Source organism: Lytechinus variegatus, chromosome 8 (genome assembly GCF_018143015.1).
Source record: "Lytechinus variegatus isolate NC3 chromosome 8, Lvar_3.0, whole genome shotgun sequence".
Classification (NCBI taxonomy): Eukaryota; Metazoa; Echinodermata; class Echinoidea; order Temnopleuroida; family Toxopneustidae; genus Lytechinus; species Lytechinus variegatus.
In genome coordinates, this window is record NC_054747.1 from 10,941,738 (window position 1) to 10,960,770 (window position 19,033).

Sequence of the window (19,033 nt, forward strand, 5' to 3'; positions counted from 1 at the left end):
ATAATCGTCAGGAGAAATCTGTGACCCGACCTCGTTCTGGGTAAGGGTCCGACACAATCAACAAGAACCCTAGTAAAAGGTTCATCAAATGCAGGAATGGGTATCAATGGAGCCGGCTTGATAGAAGGCTGTGCCTTACCAATAATCTGACATGTGTGACATGTCTTACAGAAATGCCCAACATCTTTGTGCATCTTAGGCCAATAGAAATGCCTCATAATTCTATCTTCTGTCTTCCGAATACCGACATGACCTGCCATAGGTAACTCATGAGCCATTTTCAGAATATCTGTGCGGTAACAAGGAGGAACTACAACCTGGTGAATTATACACCAATCTTCATCAGCTGGTCTCCGGGGAGGTCTCCACTTCCTCATCAAAATGTCATCTTTGACATAAAAGCACTCAGGAACCTTATCAGCCTCAGCCTCAGAACATGCTTTCTGTGACAAGCTTTTTAATTCTGGGTCTGCCTGTTGTGCCTGTACAAGGGAGGATTTACTAAACAAACTATCATTGTTAGCAACAGAGCCTTCAACACTATCCCCATTCAAATCCTTGAAAAAGGTTTCAGCTAACCAGACATCAGTACTCTCCTCTACATCAGCAGATTCCGCATCATGCTTTTCAGCTCTACGAGTCTGAGACCTAGTAACAACACAACCCGGGAAAATCCCTGGAAAATCTTCCTGCAACAATTCAGTTTCAGCTACCTCAACGGGCTTTTTCGAAACCACTGGAGATGCAACAACTTTATCTCCAGCCAAGTCGTTACCTAACAAGAAATCAACACCTTTCATGGGTAATTCTGGAACGACACCAACAGTCACAGGACCACTAACTAGGTCACACTTTAAGTCGACCTTATGCAAAGGAACCGACATGAAATTTGGGCCAATACCTTGAACTAAGACGTTGGCCTTTTCTGAACTCTCCGGAGGAAGAGCCGAATCACCTGGCACCATCAGGGACTGTGCAGCCCCTGTATCCCTAAGGATCACCACTGACCTACCAGCAGCACCAGTCAAACAAGGGGATACTTCACCATCATGCAAAAAACTTCTAAAAGTTTCATCAACCTGCTTGATTTTATCAGCAAATACCAGAGAAACACTCTCAACATCTCGATTGGGCTCTGATGGAACAAACTCCATCGAGGGAACACTTGTTTGCTTGACAAAACCCATGTCTTTCTTAGTTTTGGTTGGCATTCCAACCAATTTCCAACATGATTCTTTCAAATGTCCCGATTTATGACAATGAGTACAAATTTTGGAACTACGAATCTCAGACCTTTTGGTTGATTCTGTGCCCCCACTAGCCTGATTCTTGTTAGCGTCTTTGTCCTTGCTTGCATATTTTCCCTCACTAGGTTTATTGTGGGATTCAAATGACCCTTTACCTTTCTTTTTCCAATAATTCTTGAAAGGAGGCCTATCTCCACTACCTTTATGTGTGACCTCAAATTCATCAGCTACTATGGCTGCTTTACTGACTTCAGTAACTCTATGGTCATCTAAGTGAGATTTAATGCCAAAAGGAAGACTCTTTTTGAATTCTTCTAGGAGGACAACTTCCCTAAGGTGAACAAAATCTTTGTCAACTTTCAGTGATCTGTACCACTTATCGAACATCATTTCTTGTTCCCTAGCAAATTCAACATACGTCTGGCCTGATTGTCTTTGCATGTTCCTAAATTTATGTCTGTACGCTTCTGGTACTAACTCATATGCACTGAGAATTGTTTCTTTTACTGTAGCATAGTCACATGATTGCGTTTCAGAGAGCGAAGAATAGACTTTTGCAGCCTTTCCAACAAAAACACTTTGAAGGAGAAGAGTCCAGTATTCCTCAGGCCAATTCAGTCTCTTGGCCACTCTTTCAAATGACACAAAATATGTATCAACTCCCTCTTCATCAAATTTTGGCACAAGGCGAATATTTTTCGCAACATCAAAGCCTTGGGGAGATTTATCTTTCGCAGAGTTAGTATTTGCATGAGCTAACTCCATTTCTTTCAATTTCAACTGGTACTCTAATCTCATTTTCTCCATTTCTATTTCCTTTTTAAGGTGTTCTTTGATTTTTATTTCCTCTTTTTCAAGTTTGATTTTCTCCTTTTCCAATTCAATGTTTGCCAGTTGGATCCGAGCATCATCTGACATATGGATAGAAGTTTCAGACTCCTCTGTAAGCCTCATGTGACTAGCTAACAAGTCAATTATCTCTGCCTTCTTTAAACCTGGGGCTAGAGATACACCCAAATGATCACAAACTGTTATCAAATCATCCTTCTTCAGTGACTTCAAATGATCATATGACAATTCTGTCATTGCAAGAAATTCTTCAACATCAAATGTAGCCATAGTGAATATACACAAATACAAGCAAGTAATAACACAGTACAGTATATTCTAGAACTTTCCAAAAATTTCCAAAATGTTTCCAATTCAAATTGGCTTTTGTTTCAAATTGACTTTCGTCTCAAATTGGTTTTCGTTTCCAGGAAAAACTGGTTTTAGTTTCAAACTGCCTTGGCTTGTACAAATTTGGTTTTCGTTTCAAATTGCCTTGGCTTGTACAAATTTGGTTACCGTTTCCCGGACAACTCCCCCAAAATTATTTGTTACGATACTGCAACAAATAACAATCAAAATTTTATTTAAATTTCCTTTTTTTTATTACAGGAAATAATTATACATAAATAAAACAAATAATGATCTTACATAAATCTCTTGAAGTGTCCGATGTAAAATCCCGAAGTGATGATACTATATCCAAGTAATAATCCAAATGATAAAATCCCAGTTGACTGGCGAAAATTCACAATGATGGCGATGATGAAACTGATGTTGAAGTCCGATGAATAATAAGAGTCACTGCAACGAGTTGAAATGTCCGTGAAGACGATGTTGATGATGATTAACAGTCAATTTCAGCAATCCATGGGTTGAAGCGTGTTCATTGAACAGGTTGATGATGTTGATGAGAACTGATAATTTCTCTCTGCAACTTCATTGATGCATAAACTGCTCTGCATCTGATCTGGTAAAGTGATCTCAGCATATGATGTGATGTGATCTCCTGCTCTCATATGATGTGATGATCAAGTGATCTAATATGATGTGATGATCAAGTGATCTAATATGATGTGATGATAATCTTGAAGAATCCGCCAGCTTTATATAGTTTGCAGCTATTCTTCTAGAATTCACTATTAAGGAAGGTTCTAGCATTTTCTTTAAAAAAACTTTCTCCTTTCAGGAGCAGTCAAAATCCAGAACACTCTTGAATGACCTCATTGAAATCAAGAGTGTCAATAGCATAGCTAAGCCTATTGTTCCTAATCTCTATTCAGAAATAACAATACAACTCCTTGGCCTTTTAAATAGGCAAGGCCTGCATAATAAAAAGACATTCCATAATGTTCTTTACAATTCTTGGCTATCCTTAAAGGGAAATAACTAATAGATGAATGTAATTGCTTTTTACAATTCTTCTACAATTATTCTTATATGTAACAAAACGGCTTGCCAAGGGCGCGCGGCCCGTGTCCAAAACTGAAAAAAACACCCCCCCCCCCTTTAATTTGACTGGGATAACCGTCTGCTAAACAAATATGACCAATAAGGGGATGCCAAGTCCTATATTTACTCCCTAACATGCTATGGGTAATTTGAAAGGTGTATTCTCATTTGGTCAGGCTCATTGCCAACTGGTCTACTCGTCTAATATCCATGGGCGGAAATCCCAGGGGGGACGTGTCCCCCCTACTCAAAATAGTAGGGGACACAATATCAAATGTCCCCCCTACTATTTTGGGTCTTTGGTGATGCGGAAAAATATATAACTCAAAATGGCAATAAAACGTGCGTTTTGGGACGAGATGACCATTTTTTTCCTTTTTTTTTTGCTTGTCAAATATATTTTCGTCGAAATTTTAGGTAATAGCCTTTTTTTGCCTTGTCAAATTTTCCAGACCCTTGTTCCCCTACCTTTTGGGAGAGATTTCCGCCCCTGCTAATATCCGCATGGTCTAATTGCCATTTAGCCCACTCACCATTTCGTCTAATACCTATTTGGTCCATAAACCATTTGGTCTAATTGTATAAGTGTTAATTTAGGCGAAATTGATGAAATGAAAAGGGATATTAGACCAACTGGTTATTGTACGAAATGGTCATAGACGAACCGGTGATTGGGCGAAATGATTATTGGACCAATTAATGGTTGTTTGATGGAATGTTGATGGACGGAATGGCATTAGACTAAATGAAGGTAGACCATGAATCGTGATGAGTGGACGAGTTGCATGGCAACAGACGAATCGGCAGTATATACCATTTGAACAAGGTTCCGTTACACACTGTAAAAACTGTGGTGTTAAAAGTGACACCAATTGGTGTTAATAGAGGACCACGTCCTGAGGTGTTAAAATTACACCCTAGAGAATAAAACATAACACCAAAGAGTGTAAATGTAACAAAAGGTGTTGTAATATAGGTGTAAAACTAACACCACCAATTTAACACCGGTGTAAAATAACTGGTGTGGTCCTCTATGTACACCGGTTAACACCACAGTTTTTGCTGTGTATAAACACTTGCTATAATGAGAAATGCACAATTTCCATGCCAAATTTACTACCAGCCAATCCGATTGAAGTATTTCAGTACTTTTAAACTCTTATTGCAAATCTGTTATGAAACAGGGCCCCAAGAGTTGGTCAAAATGTCCACCAAAAATATAACATTGGTCATAATTTATGCCCAATCTTTTTTATGTGCAATGAAATCCCATCGTTAATCATGTCAATGAAAAAAATACGTGTTTAGGGCCCGGGGAGGGGGCACTTACATTGACGAGTGGATACCATGCGCGACCAAAAAAAAACACGTAAAAAGGATGTCTTTTTCACGATAGGGCACGTTACGTACGTAACGTGATAAGGGTGTCAAAAACACAAAAATAATGAAAAAAGGTATCTAATTCGCTAGGAAGATTACGTGTTTAGGGTCGAATTGGCGGGAATGATCAAACAAAATTAAAATGTTTTATAAAGGATGTCCTTTTTGCCCCAACACTTCGTGTTTAGAGTCCGATTTGCGCGAGGTTGGGTCGTACTAAACCGAATAAGGTAAAGCCGACGACCGAAGGACCCGTAACAATAAAAACATCCCTGTACTTGTATAGGGGTTCATTTCAGGGAATATTTGCCAAGAGTATCGTTTTGTTTCCAATACTTGTTAAGGGTGGGGTTTCACGGCACGCCAATACTTGTTAAGGGGTGCATTTTCAGATTATGGAAATTGCGTGTTTAGGGTGCTTTTCGAGACCCCATGGTCGCGCATGGTATCCACTCGTGAATGGAAGTGCCCCCCCCCGGGGGGGGGGGGGTTGGTATATGCTCAAAATAAAAAAAATGTAGAGCTTTGACCTAAACCGGCTCTTTAGAAATCGTTCCCAAGCCAGTGACATAATATTGAAACACGGGAAGGGATTATCATGAAACGATCTATCAGGGGCTTCACTAAATCTAAGTTCAGATATACAGTGCGTATCAAAAAAAAGTTTACACTTAGAAAAAATCCTGTAAAATTATATATTTGTAATATCCTGATGAATTTTCCACATTTTAGCATTGGTACAGATCCATTTAAGCAAACGACGATATAACTGTCGAAAAATATTTCCGCTTGAGTGAGCACCACGTACTTTTGAAAAGTTGGTGAAAAATGATTTGCGCAGAACTTTGAAATAGTTATGCGAATAAAAGTAAACCTTAATCATGAAGAACACGTGGAATTTAGCTATCAAAATTGATTTGAAGATATCTTTAACCTTTTTAAACTTGTTTCCTTGCCCAAAACACTTCGAAGAGTGCATTGCGCCCCACCCCACTTCCCCACACACCGAGTCTATAGTGACGATATTTGCTTTACACTGAGCTGTGATTTATATGAAATGGCTTAGGCTTGATTTTCATATTGTTAATCATTGCCAAGCTTGGGAAAAGTGTGCAGAAACAAGCATTAAATGAAAAATGAAATGTAAACCCACTTTAAATGATAAAAACTTAGTGAAAAGTGCTGGAGATGGCTGATATAAACTTTTGTTCACATTCAGTTATGTCCTCAGATCCAGCTGGCACAAAAAGGGTAAAGATTGTGCTTACTAAGGGTTAAAATGTCAAATTTGGGCGGCAAAATTCTTACAAAATGCTTGAATGTATCTGTTTTATTTCAATTGGCTAAAAGTGCAAGGGAAATTTATGAGAAATGCTTCGCAGGGTAATATAAGTTTGATTTCGCCCTTTCCCCTTGACACAGCGTGGAAACAAGCATTTCTGCGAGCTTTACAAAAATGGACAGTGCTCACTCAAGTGTAACATACTGTCAAAACTTTTACTTTCATTTGATAGATGAGACCCAAACCCATAATCATATGTGAAAAAATTACCCACATGTTGCATATTTTTGAATTCCCAGGGCTTTTTCAAAGTTTAAACTTTCTTTTGATACGCACTGTATAGGCCTATCGCCTCAAACAAAATCGGGAAAAGGGTGGTGACATCAACCTAACCAAAAATGAAACATGTATTTTGGTACATTGATAACTTTGCAACAGATTCCTTTCGTAAACAAGACTAGTGATTAATGTTGATCACTTTCAAAACAAGTTCAGGGTCGAGCTCTGTGCTTTTGACAAGAATTTTGGCTGTATGGATAGAGAGGAAATGGCGATATCTATAGAGAGCAGTTTTTGTAATTTGAACACGAAAGTGCAATCGACCTATCGGGGTAAATTCTTAAATGTCGTAAAACCAAGCAAACAGTTGCAAACGTTGTTGAGGTTGGGATTCATGGTTAGTTCAGAGCGCGCGGATGCCGGGAAGGATATGCATATGGCACAAACCTTGACTTTGGCCGAACCTCAGTTAAAATTGAGCTATATATAACGCTTCGGATTCTGCAATTAATTAGCTTGATAAAACAGTTTGGAAGATATCTAAACCAGAAGGAATCACTCTATATCATGTCAGAGCCGGATATTAAGACGTTTTCTGGGGCGGATTACGGAGTCCTGGGCGCCATGCTCGCCTTATCTCTGGGCATAGGTTTCTACCAGGCCTGCGCTGGCGGGAAGCAGAAGACGGCTGAGGAATTCTTGATGGCCAATCGTAACATGCACCCGATTCCTGTAGCCCTCTCCTTGGTGGCTAGTTTCATCTCAGCTATCACCTTTCTCGGAACACCAGCCGAAAACTATGTTCATGGTATCATGCATAGTTGGTTCTGGTTGGCCAGTGTCTTTGCATCCATCATCACGATGCTTCTATTCATGCCGACGTTCTATCGGTTAGGTATAACGAGTTCTAATGAGGTTCGTACTTCTTTATCTATTAAATGTTTTTAATCACATTATACCTTACTTTGAATATATCTAAAAAGAGTGATATTATTAACAAATATTCATGTTATCAAAAGACACAAACGTTAATGGTAGAGATGGTGATAGCAGCAACAGTACATAAAACAACTGTTGAAGTTGCACCTAATGCAGTTAATTTTTAAGAGTTTTTAATGCACCCATATGCAGTCATATTGACAGTAAAGCGCCTTCCCGGGGCCCGTAACACAAAACTTAGCAATGATCATAGAACATTTTTCTACGATTGATTCCATTGACTACAATGTACAATTAATCGTGAAAATCAAGCGTACGATCAATCGCTAACTTTTGTGTGACGGGACCCGGGAAACAAAAAATAAAGTAAAGATTGTCGACGTCTATTTCACCACCCTGTTTCTTCATGATTTAATCATAACTATTATCATGATTATTGACGAACGACATATCATGCATTTATATGATGCAGTCTGTATAGCACATAATATCCACCCATGACCAAGTAAACAAAATTTGACAGTGTACCAAAAAAAGACAGTGTACCGCAAACTTATTTGACCTATGATGTCTTCTTTGCAAAAGAAAAAGTTACATGACAACAACAGAGTCTCCTCTGCACCCGATAATAGTTGACGCGTGCACCAGTGAGAAAAAAAAAGGAAGACGGAATTCGTGTTCGTTTAAACCCACATTTTGCACTTCCATGATTTCAGCGTGTGTGTATTTGAGTTTTGTCAGACATGTCATCAATCAGATCTGATTATTTACGTCCGGGACCGACCTTTAGCGTCACCATCCGAAAGACTGACCAGGGTCTCGAACCTCTGCATCAATTTGTAACTTCCCCACATAGTGATTTATAGGCGCATGTCACAACGCTCTGTTGTGTTTTCACCGTTTGCCTATATTGTAAAAATATCAATTAGTCATAACAAAATACTTTTCTCAATCATTAATGTTTCTTTTTTCATACATTTGTAAATGATGTGTCTCCATTATGATGAAATAAGTTGCGGCAATAAAAAACTAATGCACTTAATCAGTTGTCAATCCAATGTTTTCAGTTCTTGGTAGAAAGTTTTTGAATGAACCTAATTTCATAAAATAAAATACAAAAGAACATGTGGGGATATGACATCATCAGCCCATCTAATGAATATTCATTAAGATTTGTTTAGAACTGTTTCACCGGAATAATGCAAATATTTAAAATTCAATAACTTTGTTATTTGTGATCCGATTTTGATCAAGTTTTCAGCATTTTGCTCTGTGAGTTTTACTCTATTTATTAAGATATAAATATGTCCAGCATAATTATGCTCCATTGACAAAAACATGCAGCCTTTGTCGAAAATCGGTGAATCATGTAACAAATGTCTTCTAGGAGTCTCAGGACACAAACCACACATTTGCAATTTTTCGTCCGTTGCAAACCTTCGGACTATATCTGCTGTCCCATTCCACCAGCTTTCGACAAAAAAACCTCATCGTTATTTTACTTGCATTTTCAAATGGATTAGTTGCATAGCGTATTAAGTGTGAAAATACCCTATTAAGAGAAGATACATCAACAAACACCTCCCAATGATCCTATTCTTTTATCATGAAGGCAGAGCACCTGAATATATATACACAACAAAAAAAGTAAGTCCCCCCTAAACAAACATCAATAATTTCCGAACCAATGGGAGTTTTTTATATATTTTTACATGAGCGTGTAGGTAATTTTATAAGCTACCCTATGAGTAAATGTTGTGGATGTATCTTACGTCATGCTTCAGTGAGTACCGTCAGAAGGCAAAAATGTCACTTTTCAAAAGTCACAAGCAAAATATCACGACTTTGATTCCATTGTATTGGAACTAATTCCACATTCTCATCATGAAAACTAGTCAGAAGGCTTGGAAAGGGTACTTTCTAAAAGACGATACAACTTTTTAAGCTAAATTTCACGGTTGAATAAACTCAAGTCCAAATTTGCTATAATTGGATTTTTACACATTTCTTTCAATAAAAATGCTAGAATATGATGACAGTTATTTTGGGGAAGACTATCTCCAACAATATTCACCGTTTCACGGTTCAATGAACATTTATTGGAAACAAAAAATGCGATTTTCAAATATCTTAGGCAAGTATTGCTTCATTTTTCTAACTGAAAATGATCTTTTCTCAACTTTTTTGTTATGTTCATGACCAATTAACATGCTTCAATGATTCAAAGGTGTCAAATTAAACATTTACGCTTGAATGAACATGACTGTGGAATGTGATTAGCTCTTTTTTATGTTATTGGAAAAACTGCAATTTGTAACTATGGATATCTGTCACACAACTCCTTGCACAGTTCATTTGATTTGATTTTTATGAAAATCCCGATGTTTAATGCATCAGTGAGCACACAATATTCGAAAATTATGCAAATGAGAAGAAAGTTCAAGGCCTTGGCCCCACTCTGTACCGAATCGAATGGTTATTTTGGTGTGCGCACATTTTGGATAGTGTTACTCTGAAGCCATGTGCGAAGTTTCATGAAATAACTGTTGGCAGAAGTAACAAAAACCGTCCATGAAACAAACCCTCATTTCATATTTGTTAAAATTTTGACTTCCTCTCTCATAGACTTGTGTACATTATGGGTGCATATGTTTAAGCATACGTAAACCCCTTATTCAATATGGTGGAACTTTTTTTCAAGACTGTCTTTAGCAATGTCGTTTGGCAGTAATGTTTATCAACCTATGGACAGAATTCTGTGCAAAAATGAAATCGATTTGTTTGTTTATGGATGAGTGAGCACGCATCAAAGTGGGAAAATTGGTATTTTCAATGACACAGACTCATTTTAAAGGGTAATAAAGAGAATATTGGGGGCAAATTTGGTTTGAAAGGTGTCTTTAATTGCTGTTGTTTTTATCATCCATCATTTCTATCACCAAACACTTTCCGAACTTTAGCCATTTCATGGTTGAGCGAGCACATTCGAAAATTTAGGAATGAATACTCTTTATACTGCATAAATGTATTCTTTTCCTAACAATTTCTCAGGATCAGTTGAATGTATGGACAGATCAGTGGTGGATCCAGAATTTTAAATAGGGGAGGGGCCTTTAATCGGGGAGCCATCATCATTTTCAAATTTTAACATGATCTAACAAGTTGTAAAAGATAATACCCCCAAAACCCTATGATGGCACGTCACAATACAGGGGCCGCAAAGCAGTTTTCAAAGTGGGGGGGGGGCTGACCATGCCAAAAATCACAATCGTATTACATTTTTGTACTTGCTTATGGAAAAAAGTGGGGGGCTGAAGCACCCCAGCCCTCCCCCCTCCCCGCTTCCGCGGCCTCTGCAATACATCGTGCTCACTCAACCATGAACATACGATATCAAAATTTGGTCTGAAATGGTTAAATGATGGATAGTAAAACAGCATAACACTATAAAGTTCACCTAAAAACAATTTTTGCCCAACTTTGTATTTTCACAATCTGAAAAACGACTCTTGTGACTTTCAAAAATGGTCATTTTTAATTCAATCTTTAATCACTCATGCATGACTCAACCGATCAATCTCATTTTTCCCCAGGAGTTGCTTGATGAGTGTATAAAACCACCCATGAAATATCATATCTCAAAATAATTCGGTTCAAAAGTTACAGCAGTTTGATTTAGGGGGGACTTACTTTTTTTGTTGTGTATATATATATATGTGTGTGTGTGTGTGTGTGAAGCTATACATGTACAACAACTTTGGCAACTCTTTTGTTTTAAGTATTGTGTAAAGAACTGGATGAAGAACAATGAGGCTGAGGCATGGCGGCTTGTCATTGTTCTAAACCCACCTTCACCCGACAAAGGAAATTATAATTGGTATATAGTGTCGAAAATCTGTCTATCTGACGGTCAATCGGATCGGGCTCGCCCTAACCACTAACCCGTCTCTGTCGTCTAGTGGTTAAGGCACCGGCGTTCAAAGCTGGGGCCGGGTTCGATTCCCGGCAGAGACATTTTTTGGCATCACCAATTTTTCCAAAGGGTAGATATCTCTGGGGAACCTTTATTTAAGCTACGCCTACCACTGTTCTATTTCTTTACAATATTTAAATTAAAAAGAGTTGCCAAAGCTGTTGTACATGTATTATAACTTTACACACATGTATATATATATATATATATTCACTCGTCGTTATTTCTGTCTACCAAGTTTATCTTCAATAATGATGAGTACATGCACTACTCGTTTTGCTGATTGCCCCCTTACATTATTATATATATTTATATATATATATAAAATTTAAAGAGAGAGTTGTGACTATATGTGTGAAGAGTAGAGTAGAATCAAGGATGAAGCAAAGTAAACACTATAATGTTGTCAAGATTTCGGCCATGGCCTAGCTTCTTCAGTTTTTATTGGTAAATAACACCCCCTGTTAGATAACGCAACCCTAATTCAGAATAATTTGCTATGACCCATGTCAGGTACTATTTCACTTTACTTTGTATATATTTCTGTTAAATATGATCTTTGGTTATTCCGTGTAATTACACAGAAAAAACTGTGGTGTTAACCGGTGTACATAGAGGACCACACCAGTTGTTTTACTCCGGTGTTAAATTGGTGGTGTTAGTTTTAAACCCATAGGTGTTATTACAACACCTTTAGTTGTTACTCTCTAGGGTATAATTTTAACACCTCAGGGTATGGTATACTATTAACACCAATTGGTGTCAGTTTTAACACCCGACAGTTTTTACAGTTTACCATAAGATTTCTCATATTTGTTTTGGTTTTGCTGTTCAATTCATTTTGCTATTATTATTTTTGTTCTGTTGCTTATTCTATGATTTGCTTTATTTGTTTTGTTTAGCAAATAAAACATATATATAATATCGATTCTTTACAGCCATTATTATCCGATATAATCCCAATAATCTTGCATCATATTTATTTCAGTACTTAGAGTTACGGTTCAATCGCTTCGCTCGATATCTTGGGATGGGAATATTCTTTCTCTACATGGTGAGTAGAATATTAATCGAATTCTAAGATGATGAAGATTCAGGATTTTAATTGGGGCACTGGCATTTTTTCGATTAATGACAATAATAATGATGATAAAATTGATAGCAATAATAATAATCATAATAATAATAACAATAATGATAATAATAATTATCCCATCTTACCTTTTTTATATATAGATTTTTTACCTTGGTATTGTTCTATACGCACCCTCCTTGGCTCTTAATGCTGGTAAGTTATATTACGAAAAATTATCATTTCATTAGATGCTTTTGAATTTTTTTTTGAAGATGATCCTTCAATGTCAGGATTCTATATCAATAAACTTTTGAATTTGAATTGAATTTAGAAGATTATATTTATATGTGTACATGCAATCTATTCAACAAAAATCATTATCCATGTCCAATACCGCATACATTCGTAATTCCGAAGCTTCGTTATTCAGAAGGTTCGGATATTCCGAAGGTTCGTATTTCCGAAGGTTCGCTAGTCCGTAAACGAAATGAGGTTCGTAATTTTGAAGGTTCGTTAGTCCGAAAATTAAATGATTAACGAACCTTATATCGTTTTTGGACGTACGAACCTTCGGAACAACGAACTTTTTTTGTTTTCGGATTAACGAACCTTCGGAACAACGAACCTTATTTCGTTTCGGATTAACGAACCTTCGGAACCTCGAACCTTATTCCGTTTTCGGATTATCGAACCTTCGGAATAACGCCACAAACGTTCGGATTAACGAACATCGAGGTATAGGCAATTTACGTGTTTCGGAATTACGAAGTGTAACCGTCTAATACTGATCAGTGACACAAAACCGGTTCAGGTGACAGGTCGACATGGCGGTGTGCATCTTCACGGTGACGTGACATTTGCCCGGGGCGGGGGGAGGGAGAGGGAGCAGTCAAATGTATTGATACACACATGCGTGACCAAATTATTTCCAAACACCTCGTCTCGATCCTAAACGCGTTGTTTCTCTGTGTGCAAAATACCCCCTAAACAAGTTCTTCACGGGCTTTATGTACACATTTTGGCCCCTAAACAAGTTGTCGCCAGAACATGACACCGGGGGAAATACTTGGGGGTAAAACATACCCTAAACACGTTCGGCTATAGTCATAAAAAAAGGATTTGGAAAAAATCATTACTGTTAATACGTTTGAGCCCGCATTGACCAGTCTGTCGGAACCACCCTTTTTCTTGAAAATCAGTGTTTTTGATACCCTTAACGAGTGCACGCGCGTCCCGCGTCCACCCCTTTAAACGTTTTTTTTTTGTGGGGGGGGAGGGGGGTCACGCATGTGTACAACAATATATTTGACTGCCCCACCCCCGGGGGATGGGGCTACTGCGACTATTGCTCCGGGTTTAAGACGAAGGGTCAGGGTTTGCAATAGGGTTTTATGTTAGGTTTAGGGTAGGGTATAGACCCAGGGTGGAAGACATTCATTTGATTACCACGAACAACGCCAAATTATGAAGCCAATCATTCCATACTAGAGATGTGGTTTAAATTTCTAGTTTAGACTAGGTCCCCGTCTTACAAAGAGTAATGATTGCTCCAATCAATCGTAACTCTTTGGAAATCCATCAGTGTCATAATTTTTGTTCTGCCATCAAGAAATCAATTAATTTATGGAATTATGGATATACATTCATATCTAGATTTTAAAAAATGTATTTTATATGTTTATTTTGCTGGCTTTCCATAATTGCGATCGATTGTTTATTTTGCTGGCTTTCTTTTTTTTAGTAATCTTTTATTCTCTTCTCTCATAAAACAAAATTGAACATAGTAAAATATAACATTCATTACAAAGTTTGATTTGAACGTACAAATATTATGGTTACATTTGACAATTCTTAACAAAAATGAAGTTAAACAATGTCATAAATAAATTCTAAATCAATTCAATTTGTTGTAAAAGTGTCTGATATACATTCTTTTCTCTTACATTTTTATACATACATGTACATAATACATATGTCTAATTGAAGAAAAAAAAGTACAGCCTAAAATCAAATTATTCACCATTTCTTGATGGTTGTATCACAAAGAAAACTCTGTAAAGAAACCTGTAAGTTTATTAAAATGATATGAGATTTATGAGAGAAGATGTTCTATTGATAATCTTCAAACCTTCCCGCACACTCACATCCCAACCCCATCACACTCAAAACAGATTCACGCACAAACACCCCCTGCTTTCCATAGATGCGATCGATTGGATCAATCGCAACTCTTTGTAAGACAGGGCCTAGGTCTCAACATAGGTTTAATTGTCACAATACCGCCCCTGTTTAATTTCATAATTAGGTCGTGCCGGGAGGTCGTGGTCCTCTCCTCCACACCAAATGGTGTTAATTTCAACACCCGAGTTAAAACACTGACTGATTTACCAATAGGGGAGGTGCCGTGACCGAGTGGTCTAAGACGGCTGGCTATATATATGTATACTTGGAAAGTCCGGGGTTCGATCGCCTGCCGCGGCACCTAAGTCCGTGAGCAAGTCATTTAATCTACAGTGCTCTTTTATCTTGCATTCAACATGTTCAAATAAAATGGAAATGCTATATGCATTATTGCTAACTAGGTGTGGACTTGTAGGATAATCAAATATAATAGGAATGTTGATAGACTTGAACATTAAACGATTTTAAATTCTAGGCACTTCCACGGTTAGTTTCTCATAGCTGTGATTGATTGGACCAATCAGGCGCGGATCCAGAGGAGGGGAGATGGGCATAGAAGAGAGCACAAGGGGCATGTGCCCCCCCCCCCTTTGAGAAGAAAAAGCCATTTGAAATTGAAGACTTTTTTGGGGGCTTGTCAAAAATTTTCGGGTACGAAATATCTTTAATTTGTGGTTGAAAACCTTTTTTGGGGAGGGGGGGAGGGGGCTTTCAAAATTTTCATCCAAAAAATGCCCCCCCCTTTGAAAATCCTGGATCCGCCCCTGGGATCAATCACAACATTTTCATGATTTTCAAGAGATGATCACTTATGACCCAAAATTATCCTACGAGCACTTTGATTGAAAATTTCCAAGACTAAATAATACAAATATAATTATGTTGAAAATGATTTGAACAATGAGATTCTAGATTGGATTTTCATAGTTGTGATTGATTAAAGGGGAAGTTCACCCTGACAAAAACTTTATTGTAAAAATAGCAGAAAAAATAATAAAAAATATTGCCTAAGGTTTGAGAAAAAATCATCAAATAATTAAAAAGTTATTAGAATTTCAATTATTTGATTTGTGACGTCATATGCGAGCAGCATTCCTACATAGCAAATGGTAAAAAATCAATGAAATGTCATTTTCTCAAAAAATTGATAATGGTTTTCGCTGTACCTTTTGTATATCAATAGACAAATTATTTCACACCCGATCATGGATAGAAAATAAAATTAAGTCATCAGGAACCATGCAAAATTTGAAATTCATGCATTTTATATTACATAACACATGGGGCAGCTGCTCGTTTATGACGTCACAAATGCAAAACTTTGAACTCTAATAACTTTCTTACTCTTTAACGGATTTTCCTCAAACCTTCACCAATATATTTTACTATTTTTTCTGCTATTTTTACAACAAAATTTTCTTCAGGGTGAACTTCCCCTTTAATTCTCCCTGTATAACATGGGCCTTCAGAATGAGAAAGTTAAAAATACCCTGCTATTATTTTCATTCAAGTTCAATTGGCCATTTTAGAAAGAGCATTATTCTGAACATCATGCCGTGTTTATGTTGATGTAAAGTAATAATTTTTTTTCTATAATATGCCACCTGTTGCTCTATATGGATTCCCAGGATTGTATTTTCCTAACATTCCATCAAAATTCAATTCAGTCCATCTTTTTAAAGGAAAGTTTTATTAAGCTCCATGGGTTCTCGCCATATCATCTCTAGAGAAAAAAAAATCCCGACAAAATAATATTTTCCGTAATGCATCAAAGTTATAGCTTGTGACCTTTGGCTTTGGCAGTTCTTTGGATATCACAAAAAACACAATCTTTAGATATGCGTACATATTTTTATTGACCTTGATGTCATTATTTACGGCGCAACATTCAGTATCGAAATGATTTTTGCAAGCAGCTGTATATATTCCAATATTTTCAAGTTCATGATGATCATAGTGCTTTTACAATAAGCCACATAATGCATTATAGTGACGCTCACTGGACTGACGGGACCTCGAAATTGGGAAAATGTTTTCGTTGTATGTATTAAAATAATTAAAAAAACAAATCTATTTCAAGCATGCTCGGGGTGGTGATATCACTAGTTTTTTTTTACATCCTGACTTGGATCTTGTTGAAATGGAGTCAGCATCGTTGGTGGTGGGAATAGGGTGGGAGCAGTGGCGGACCCGTGACCCGGAGGAGACAAAGCATTGAGGGGCAGAGCATTGTTCACAAACAATACAGTGCCTCCTCCGGGTCACGGTCCGCCACTGGGGAGGGGGTCCGGCCCTATCCCAATTTTTCAGTACATGCGTACAAAAACTCAAAAATTGCCATTTTGGTATAACGCAATTTCACCCCTTCAAAGCCATTCCGTGGCCCCTACTAAATCAGAACCGAGGAAGGACAATCGAATCATGAGGATTTGTAATGAACGATTTAATGAACAATATGATTATGCGCATATTCCCATTATTTTATGTGCATTAAAGGTAGATTTGAATATAATTGAGAAAAATCAAAGAATCATGACGCTAACCTACCGAAATCGCATGTAAAATAAGAAAGTTTCGCTTATTTATTTAGTACAAATATTCACAGCTAAGTGGCATGCAAATGAGACGGTCGATGATGTTTTATTGTTTGAATAATACAATATGGCATTCTTTACAGGGTTGACAATAAGGACCAACTTGACAGAACCATATAGCATTACACGCTGCTAATCCACCTGTTCAAGGAGGAATATAACATGACAATGATGATAAAATATGGTATTTCGTTTAATAAAATACAAAGGAAATAATGAGTGGATGACGTCATAAGTCGTCTCATTTTCTTACCGAACAGGATGTGAAATTAAGTGATATTTCAGTCTTATTTTACACCCGATTTGACGAAATTTTCAGTGTTATACTTGTTGGATTTTTTTCTTTTAATTTGAATTAACGTTTTTTTTTAAGTTGGACTTGTCCTTTAATAATGAAATCTTGTTCTTTATTGAAATACACACACACAGTGACAGGACTAAATCTATGGGGATCGGTTTTCGCTATCGGTATTGTCTGTACGCTTTATACCACAATAGTAAGTATGGTATATATAAAAAAAAAATCGCAAAATAAAATCATAGAAGTATATATTGCTATGCGGTTATTTAAATTGACGTTTGTGTTTTATGTTTGTTATGTTTTGTTATTTATATTCCTTAAAATATCCATGCCACCCCCCCCCCTCTCCTGTCTCTCTCTCTCAAAAAAGAAGGAAACAGAATTCAGTCGTTATATCAAGAGTTTAGTTGCAATAGGGGCTAGGTCCACTTTGGACCATTCCGAGAAAAAACATGATTTTTTATTCTGACTTATTGCAATATTCTTATGAGAAACTAAATTGTCGTTTTGTACTATCCTATCATGTGAACATAAAATAGGGTATAAAAGAAATCTACCTGTCTTCAATTTTTTCTATATGCTTAAAAAAAATTATCATTGTGGCAACTAAACCTTTGAAAACGGGGCACAAGCTATTTTCGGAGGAAAGTTATGTACATTATACAGCTGCCCATGAGGGGGGGGGGGGGCAGTTTCGTGCTGATTTGTGGCATGAGGCGCGGAACGGTTTTGATAGGAGAGGAGGAGCTGGCCATGAAAAATCGCAATCGGGTTGTTTAATGTTTGCGCTTTTTAAACGTTTTTTTTTTAGATGTAGAGGTGTTGTGGCTCAGTGGCTAAGTCTTCGGACATTGAACCACAAGGTCCGGGGTTCAAATCCCCCCGCAGCACTAACGTCCTTTGGCAAGGCGTTTATCTACATTTGCCACTCTCAACCCAGGTGTAGTAAATGGGTACCCGGTAGGAAGGAATTCCTTGAATGCTCGTTGCGCCCGATCGGGTAGCCGTGCTAAAGCCGGGGTAATAGAATGCAGCACTTAGAAACATTAATGTATTAAGCGTTTATATAAATGTTGCATATTATTATTATTTCTAAGGAGACTAAAGCCCCCCCCCCCCCAGTTTCCGTAACCCTGTTAATATTTCGGAGGGGGTGGGATGGGCTACTCCCAATATGATGCTGTATAAACATTTGAAATTCGAGTGAGCCACCCCACATCATCGAAATTGCATAATTATATTATTGCGATGGATTTTCTTACACGCAGACCACCCCACAAAAAATGTTAATAATTACTCTGTTATGAAAATGTACATGCACTTTTTGATAATTATGTTGTATCTCCATGCGCGTTTCAGTCTTTGCAACTGCGATGCGTTATTTGATATAGATATCATACAAATGAAATTGAGTTACCAAACAGGGGACGCGGAATCGGGGGGGGGGGGGCAGGACTTCTGCCTCCTACTTGTTTACACCCCCTCCCCAGAATCACAGACCA

At 37.5% G+C, this 19,033-nt stretch overlaps 1 protein-coding gene across 1 annotated transcript in view; it reads left to right on the forward strand.

The window, feature by feature from the left end:
• Window positions 1-7,034: 7,034 nt before the first annotated feature.
• Window positions 7,035-19,033, forward strand: part of LOC121420640 (sodium-coupled monocarboxylate transporter 2-like) — a 20,639-nt gene continuing 8,640 nt past the window's right edge. Inside the window, exons 1-4 of the mRNA XM_041615304.1 lie at window positions 7,035-7,383; window positions 12,369-12,434; window positions 12,617-12,668; window positions 17,660-17,727. Of these exons, the coding sequence (XP_041471238.1) occupies window positions 7,036-7,383; window positions 12,369-12,434; window positions 12,617-12,668; window positions 17,660-17,727 (534 nt within the window). The 5' untranslated portion in view covers window position 7,035. The remainder of the gene's footprint in view (window positions 7,384-12,368; window positions 12,435-12,616; window positions 12,669-17,659; window positions 17,728-19,033) is intronic.